The following is a 9,003-nucleotide window of genomic DNA, read 5'->3' on the forward strand; positions in this document are numbered from 1 at the left end:
TATTGCTCTTCTTCATATATCTCAGTTGGTTATGGATCCGGTTATTAATTGTTTCCGGTAACTGGATTAAGAAAAACAAATATGTATTCAACGCTGATAGTAGAGGGTGTAGAGTTCTCCATTCAGATGAGAACTCCACACATGAAGATTTTACAAAGTCTGTTCTCGATGATTACGGATTGAATAAATGAGTGATCATATTCAGCAAGCTACATGTTCTCGAATAAATCATTGAAAACAATGGCGCACGACACTCCACCAGTGTCGTGTCCAATACCGGCAGTTGCATGGTTTTGTAGCCCTAAAGAAAATCGAACAACTACGTCTTTGTGTTGAGATTACGGAGAACAAGGACGACAGAGCAAGAGAGAAGACTAAAACAAACTTCAGTTTTAGCTCAGAAGTAGAAGCGTCGAAGTTGAGTCCAGAGACGATAATTACAGTGGGAGTTACGATGGTTGCATTCGGAGAAGGAAGAAGAGGACAATGAGATTGATTGCTCTAGTATTGTGGAAGGAGAAAATCAGAACGTAGGCGGAGAAGATGAAACAGGCAAAGAAAACGAAGAAGACGATGAATTTGAATAGCCGATTTGATATGTTCGACGACTCGGACGGTGCGTCATCTGAAGATGATAACTTCAGCTCATACGGTGAGTCTCCTTTAGAAGACGAAGAGTCACCAACGATACTACCACAGAAGAAGATATATCAGAACTTCTCGATGAGCGGGTCTAAAGAGAGTGAGGAGGTTCTTCTAAGGTTGGAGATGTCGTCGTTAAATCTTGCGTAGGGCAACGATACGAGAGTAAAGCCGATTTGGAGAGACGACTGAAACTTCTTACAGTGAATGATCGTTTGATTATGAGTGTAGACATATCAACCCGAACATTATTCATTGTTAAGTGTTGGGTTGATGGATGTATCTGGAGGTTTTGTGCTTCTACCAAAGGGGAATCCCCGGCGTTCTAATGTTTGTATTACGAATCGAATCATACATGTTCTACAAACTGAGCGTTCTAATCGATGTCGAAATGCAACACCAGATATTTTAGGAGAGTTTGTACAAGAACTTTCTCCCGGCGACGTTGGTCCGGCCGTTTGCCCTACGAGTGTTGGAATAACTATCACTAAGCAGTTGTGGTGTAAAGGTAATTACTTTGGTGTAACTGAGTTATGTTTACGAAACAGCTGAGTAATATGTGTTTCGTAGCGGCTGATTTATTTACACAATGCGGCCGAGTTATATTAAAATAGTGTTGAATTAGTTTTACGTTGTGACTGACTTAATTGTATGATGTGGCTGAGTTATTTGTATCGTTTTTCATGTGAACAGATGGATTATTGGAAATCTTACCGGACGCTGAAATTTGCAAGGGAAATCGTTCAGGGAACACCTGAGAGTGGGTTTGAACGCTTGCCTTCTTACTTATACATGATAATAAGGGAAAATCCAGAGTACAGTTACGCGTCTTCAAATCGATGAAATGGAAAATTCATGTATGTGTTTCTTGCGTTTGGTGCGAGCGTAAATGGGTTTCCTTTCATGCGCAAAGTTGTGGTTGTCGACGGTACGTTTCTTAATGGTAGATACAAAGGGACGCTTCTCACAGCACTAGCTCAGGATGGTAACTTTCAGATTTTTCCAATAGCCTTCACAGTGGTTGACACTGAAAATGATGATTCCTGGCATTGGTTTTTTACGCAACTAAAACTTTTGATTCTTGACGACGAGGGTCTTGCGATAATCTCGGATAGGCATAACTCGATTGGGAAAGCAATTACAAATGTGTATCCGCTTGCTTCTCGTGGAATTTGCACATACGATCTATATAAGAATATACTGGGACGGTACAAAGGAAAAGATGCATTTCGTCTGGTGAAGAAAGCGGCGAGATGTTTTAGGATGTCTGACTTTACTCAGATTTTCGAGGATATTGAAGCGATTAATCCAGCACTCCACGGCTACCTCCAAAGGGCTGATGTCCGACTGTGGGACGCGTGTTCATTTCCCGGGCGAGAGGTACAATTTGATGACTACGAACATAGCGGAATCAATGAACAGAGCATTGTCGAATGCTAGAGGTCTTAACATTGTTCGGATATTAGAATCGATACGGGTTATGATGACCAGATGGTTTGCTGAACGAAGAGAGGATGCCAGATCGCAGCGAACCACGCTTACTCGTGGTGTGGAGAAACTACTACATGTAAGTAAGCCTTTAAAAAAATTAGTCAGCCTTTAAATTCATAAGTCAGTCTTTACAGCTCTTAAGTCAGCCCTTAAGATGTACTAAGTCAGTCGTTTCACATTAATTATATATTTTTTAATAGGGTCGTGTAACTGCCGCCAGAGATTTGGCGGTACAGAGGATTGATGATCATCACACTGAAGTTAAATATGGATCTTCCGGCGAGTCTTTGCATGTTGTTAATTTGGTAGAGCGAAAGTGCACATGTCGCCGTTTCGAACTCGATAAATTACCATGTGTACACGCAATCGCAGCGGCGGAGTACAGGAATGTTTCTCGTATATCTATGTGCAGTCCTTACTATACCAGCAATTATTTGGTTAGCGCATACGCTGAATCGGTCATGCCGGTTGATTCAGCGCAACCTGTTCCAGAACTCGTGGCTAACCAACGCTGCTTGCCCCCGACTGTACGTCAACCACCAGGCAGACCGAAGAAAAATAGGATGAAATCTGCTTTAGAAGTTGCACTATCAAACAAACGTCCTAGGAAAGAGCACACATGTTCTCGATGTAGACAGAGTGGTCATAATGCGAAAACTTGTCCGATGTAAGCAAGTGTTGTAGGGATTTTCATGTTTTTGTATTACGGCTTAGTTTATGGTTTAAATGTTTTTGTATTACGGCAGATTTGTTGATTTTCATGTTTTTATTACGTCTGGGTTGTTGTAGGGATTTTCATGTTTTGTATTACGGCTTAGTTTATGGTTTTAATGTTTTTGTATTACGGCTGATTTGTTGATTTTCATGTTTTTCTTACGTCTGGGTTGTTGATTTTAATAGTTAATACTTATGGCCGGGCTGTTATTTTTCATGTCCTTTGGAAAGCATCTCAACGACTCTGATATGCGTAACGGCTGGGTTAGTGTTAACATGGGCTGAGTTATTGTTTACTAGGCTGAGTTACCTTTTTAACGGTTGAGTTATTTTGAATTAGTAGTATGAAATAGGATGAAATCTGCTTTAGAAGTTGATAGTGCAACTTCTAAAGCAGATTTCATCCTATTTTTCTTATATCATAATGCGAAAACTTGTCCGATGTAAGCAAGTGTTGTAGGGATTTTCATGTTTTTGTATTACGGCTTAGTTTATGGTTTTAATGTTTTTGTATTACGGCTGATTTGTTGATTTTCATGTTTATTCTTTAAAAATTCCCGCCAAAAAAAAGAAAGGTCGTCAGACGACTGAGTTTCACACTGCCAATAAATAAGACTTTCAACTCTATATTCTATATTTTTACACATTTTCTCTGTCTATCTAAATCAATTTCACCCCTGAGAGACTAAATGAAAATTTTCCTTCTTCTTGAATTGCCTGAAGAAATTCAGGCGGTAGTGGTTGAACGTGCGGCCCGTAACTCCATCCAAGATCTCTATGGCCTCAAAGCATCGTCGAGGTCGATGAAGGCGTTAGCAGAGCGGCGTTGGGTTTACCATTTCCTCGATGTTTTATCTGTTCCCTGGGGACTCAATATGCCTTCTGAGTTGTTGAAAGCTTGCTACGATGAGGGAAATCCAAGCACGCTTTATACAAAGGGTGTACAGTTTTTCTACTCCTTGGACCTTCACGAAGAAGGGCTTTCTCTCATGAAGCGTACAGCAGATGCTGGATATGAGCGTGCTGTGTATACACACGCAATGACTCGAGCAATCTTTGAGGGTGAAGGGAAGTATTTTGATGGTATTCCATTTGAATTTGTTGACAGGATCGGTAAACTAGTGCGCTCTGTGAAATGGGGTTGGGGTTTGTGGCATGGTGACTATTTTCGCGACCATAAGGTCCTGTTCATTTGCTTTTTTATGTCATCGTTCTACAGATGCCAATGTGCAAATCTTGTGCAGCGACAATGTCACTGCTTGTGGCACATTGATGTCACTAAGGATGATAACATGTGTAACCGCTGTTTCTGGATCAAAGAGCTCGGCTTGTTCTTACGTGATTTTGAACCGATAAGCCTGTTAAGGGACACAAGGAAGTGGTGAAGATGTAATGTATCAAAACTTATCTTTTTTATGTTATTTGCTATTCCAGTATGTTGTATGTCGAAACTAATATTCTATGGCTAAGTTGTTGTTTTCTAATATTTGATTAAATGCTATTTATCGGCTGAGTTAATTGTTTCGTTGGCTAAGTTAAATATATTTGAAGACTGAGTTAATGGTTCCTAAGGCAACGTAAAATATATTTCGAGGCTGAGTTAATTTTTGTAAGGCTAAGTAAAATCTATTTAAGGGCTGAGTTAATTGTTTTCAAGGTTGAGTTAATTGTTTCTTAGGCTAGGTAAATGCTATTTGAATGCTGAATTATTTGTTTTTACAGCTTAGTTAATTTAATTTCACGGTTATTAAATGATTTGATTAAAACATAGGACTGAATTAAACCAACCTAACAAGAAACTCCATTAAAGAAAATTTTATTGTCTCGATAGTATAAGGGTCTGATGTTTGTTAGAACCTTGACTTATTTTCACACGCTTAATATTAATTTTGATTTATTAAAATTCACGTGAAATCCCAACCGTCGCGAATCATGTTTCGGCTGAGTTGGCTGAATTATATCTTACTGGCCAATTAGAGTCGAGGAAAACATCGAAAAACTCATGGCAACTGAATTTGATCACGCGCATAATAATGGTCTCGATTTACACTGGTCTGGATAAATGAACCGTCTTGCTGAGTTATTGATGCATAAAAACTGATTTGTGTTAATTTATGTCACGACTGAGTTATATGAATAGGTAGAAAATAAAACATGATGTGTGTTACATAGTACATAAAATCCGGTCTTAAAAACATAAAAATAAAAGAGAAGTTGATGACATGAGATTAATCATCCAGCATCCATTTTTCATGAAGCTTACACCAGTCAGGGTCGATGACCTTCACAGCTCCCAACTCTGCTTCGGCTTCACAATGTTGAGCGGTAAGTGTCTCCAACTCAGCCACGAGGTCAAATTTGCCTTCGGCCTTGATAATGGCATCAAGCAATTTCATGAGCGCAGCAATAGAATTTATTTTGCTGGAGGCGTCGTTCCATTCATATTCAGATTGCCTTTGTTCCTTGGCCAAGCGGAGAAGCGCCCTGTAATGCTCCGTCGTTTCCATTTTCCCTTTGTTATAACCTTCAACAGCATCCGCTCCATAGACATCCTCCATAGGACGTTTCATCGATCTTTTCGATCCTTCCATTGCCACTTGATCACTTAATGAGGGTTTGGATTTGTGGCATTGTGCGCTTTGTATTTATAGATAAAAAATGATCTATTGGAGTCGTTTGGAAAGCATCTCTTCGACTACGAGATAATTCATGTCCTTTGGAAAGCATCTCTTCGACTACGAGTTAATTGTTTCCAAGGACTGAGTTAATTGTTTCAAAGGCTGAGTTAATTGTTTCTTAGGCTAGGTAAATGCTATTTGAAGGCTGAGTTAATGGTTCCTAAGGCTAAGTAAAATCTATTTAAGGGCTGAGTTAATTGTTTCTCAGGCTGAGTTAATTGTTTCTTAGGCTAGGTAAATGCTATTTGAAGACTGAATTATTTGTTTTCACGGCTGAGTTAATTTAATTTTCTGGTTATTAAATGATTTTATTAAAACATACTTACTTATCAATAGACTGATTTACGGTTTCGGTCAGGTTATCGTTTACATAGGAGTGAATTAAACCAACCTAACAAGAAACTCCATTAACGAAAATTTTATTGTCTCGATAGTATAAAGGTCTCGATATTTGTTTGAACCTTGACTTATTTTCACATGCCTAATAAAGGGCGGCATAATTGATTGAAGCGACTAATATTAATTTTGATTTATTAGTTCGGATAACCACACAATATATAAGAATTATCTTTTTTATTATAAAATATTTTTTAGATTTTGATAATTCTTATTATTGTTAGTTATAATACATGAGTGCTTGCCGTATCCCTATATGTAAAAACATACTAATAATGAGTCTCGATATTATCATGGCAGCCAAAAATTCTCACACGCATAATAATGTTATTTTCTGATATTTGATTAAATATTATTTAAAGGCTGAGTTAATTGTTTCCAAGGCTGAGTTAATTGTTTCTTAGGCTAGGTAAATGCTATTTGAAGGCTGAATTGATTCTTTTTACAGCTGAGTTAATTTAATTTCACGCCTAATATTAATTTTGATTTATTAAAATTTACGTGAAATCCCAACCGTCGGGAATCATGTTTCGGCTGAGTTGGCTGAATTATAAATAAGGTACTGAGAACAATCGGACTCTCAACAGTCAATTATTACACATTTTCTCTATCTCTCTAAATCAATTTCACCCCTGAGAGAGTAAATGGAATTTTTCCCTCTTCTTGAATTGCCTGAAGAAATTCAGGCGGTAGTGGTTGAACGTGCGGCCCGTAACTCCATCCAAGATCTCTTTGGCCTCAAAGCATCGTCGAGGTCGATGAAGGCGTTAGCAAAAAGGCGTGGGGTTTACCATTTCCTCGATGTCTTATCCGTTCCCTGGGAACTCAATATGCCTTATGAGTTGTTGAAAGCTTGCTACGCTGAGCGAAATCCAAGCACGCTTTATATAAAGGGTGTACAGTTTTTCTACTCCTTCGACCTAAAAGAAGAAGGGCTTTCTCTCATGAAACGTGCAGCAGATGCAGGTTATGAGGGTGCTGTGTATACATACGCAATGACTCGAGCAATCTTTTGGGGTGAAGGGAAGTATTTATCTCGTATTCCAAGCGACACCTTCAGCTTCGCCCAAAACGGTTTGTATTTATCAGGATCAGGTTCAAAACTTTCTGTTGGCAATGGACCAGTGTTTAACCCAGTTATCTCACCAAATTCTACCAAGCTAAACCTGATAGCCTCATCAACCACCAGACTCCATATCTCCTTCCTATGTACTCGCAGCTGTCTACATAGTAGATAGTGTACTGTTCTACCAGACCACACGCTTCGGCGTTCAACTAGCCTAGCAACTACTCCAATGGGAGAGTTCACCAGTGCTTTCCATACATCTTCTCCTAGTGTTTCTATAATATTAAGTAAATCTCGTGAACGGAAATTGTGATTAATGTTTTTATTTTCTAGGTTAGAAGACCCTAGAGGATAAAGTCTTGGAGGGTAACCCCGTGATTTAACATCAGAAACATCCATCTGAACAAATAAACAAACAATAACTCAGTCACGACATATAACAATAACTCAATGAATATAACAATAACTCTGCCACAACATTAAAATAACTCAGACACAACATAACAATAACTCAGGAAAAACATAACGATAACTCTGCCACAACATAACAATAACTCAGCCACAACACAACAATAACCTAATCACAACTACACCCTAACTCACTCGAAACATAGCCCTAACTCAGACGAAACAAAACCCCAAATCAATATTTAACGTCGCGACATCCTACCGAAAAGACGAACTTGTAGATATGAATGCGGCGAAGACGATTTCGTACAAACGAACGATAACGATAACGGAGATCTCACAGTTATTTTTAGGAAGAGGAAGTAAACACAATGTCGACGGCGATTTCGTATCCTTGCGGTTCCTTCTCCGTTTTCGACAATGTTTTTTTTTCTAATTGTTCTATCAATCAATGTTACTGGTTGATGAGACTATCTGAGCATAAAAGTAAATAAAACTAACCAAAGGCTATTTATGTCATTTACCAGAGGTAACAAAACATTCTCGCTTTTATCAATTTGATTTAACGGCTGAGTTATATATTAATAAAGCATAGTTTTGTTTACATACGACTGAGTTAAAACAACTTAAAAGTTAATAAAGGCTGAGTTACATAACACGCGAAAGCTGACTTATGATGACAAAACATGACTAAACAGAGAAGTAGTAGTAGCAAAGTATCGCCATTCCAGCCACACAAACAACCACATTCCTCAAACACCGACTCTCACTCAAACATTCGCCTCCTTTTCTCTCAGATTCTGTCTTTACTCCATTCGCCAACCGAGCAACGTTAACTCGCAACTCCGAGATGTCTCTATTCATGCCATTTATCACTGCCTTAATATTTTCAACCTCTTCCACCATGCACTCATCCGCCCATTTGAATAAATGACTCTGTTTTCACCAATGTAACCAGATCTAAGTATTACGTTTCCGAACATGGAAAATAAGAACCAGAACTAACCTTATGATATCCTTTTGCACAGCAATAGTACAATCTTCCTGGATTTGTTTCGCTTCCAGATGTAAAAATGTCAGATGGTGCACCACACCAACACTCTTTCGGCGTTCCTCTTTCCGTATTCCTACGTCGTCTGTAATAATTTCCTGAGGTGAAGGATGAGGAAGACATTGTTAAAATAGATTTCAAAGTCCTTGGAAACTAAAATTTTTTTTACTTTGTAAGAAGAGATACGACATCACAGATATAATACTATTAAATATATAAAATACAATATAATATCAGTGTCTCGATATTATCATGGCAGCCAAATTTTCCCACGCGCATAATGATGGAACTTCCCATATACCGCCACTTAAAATTAAATCGATGCTGGGTTATTTAAATACAATGATGACTGAGTTATTTAAATACGATATGCCTGACTTATTTAAATAAAATGATGGCTGAGTTATACCTTAATTATATTAGATATGTGGCCGAGATAACATTCACAAACAGAAATAATGCGTTTCAAAATACAATTACGGCTGAGTTATTGAAACAAGTTATGGCTGAATTATATAAAATGTGTGGCCGAGATTACATTCAAACTAGTTGCGGCT

General features: G+C 38.3%; 2 protein-coding genes across 2 annotated transcripts; one reads left to right on the plus strand and one right to left on the minus strand.

Moving 5' to 3' along the window:
• The first annotated feature begins 1,497 nt into the window (after positions 1 to 1,497).
• LOC125599261 lies at positions 1,498 to 2,804 on the plus strand. Its single transcript, XM_048772685.1, has 2 exons — positions 1,498 to 2,022; positions 2,334 to 2,804. Exons 1-2 carry the CDS (start codon positions 1,498 to 1,500, stop codon positions 2,802 to 2,804), a joined length of 996 nt encoding a protein of 331 aa, XP_048628642.1.
• Positions 2,805 to 8,085: 5,281 nt separating this feature from the next.
• Positions 8,086 to 8,569, minus strand: LOC125599262 (uncharacterized protein At4g04775-like). The gene is made up of 2 exons (XM_048772686.1): positions 8,402 to 8,569; positions 8,086 to 8,331 (listed from the first exon to the last, which is right to left on the minus strand). The coding sequence occupies exons 1-2, from the start codon at positions 8,567 to 8,569 to the stop codon at positions 8,086 to 8,088; spliced, it is 414 nt and encodes a 137-aa protein (XP_048628643.1).
• Positions 8,570 to 9,003: the final 434 nt, after the last annotated feature.

The sequence above is a fragment of the Brassica napus genome, unplaced genomic scaffold (genome assembly GCF_020379485.1).
Source record: "Brassica napus cultivar Da-Ae unplaced genomic scaffold, Da-Ae ScsIHWf_1825;HRSCAF=2461, whole genome shotgun sequence".
In the NCBI taxonomy this organism is placed as follows: Eukaryota; Viridiplantae; Streptophyta; class Magnoliopsida; order Brassicales; family Brassicaceae; genus Brassica; species Brassica napus.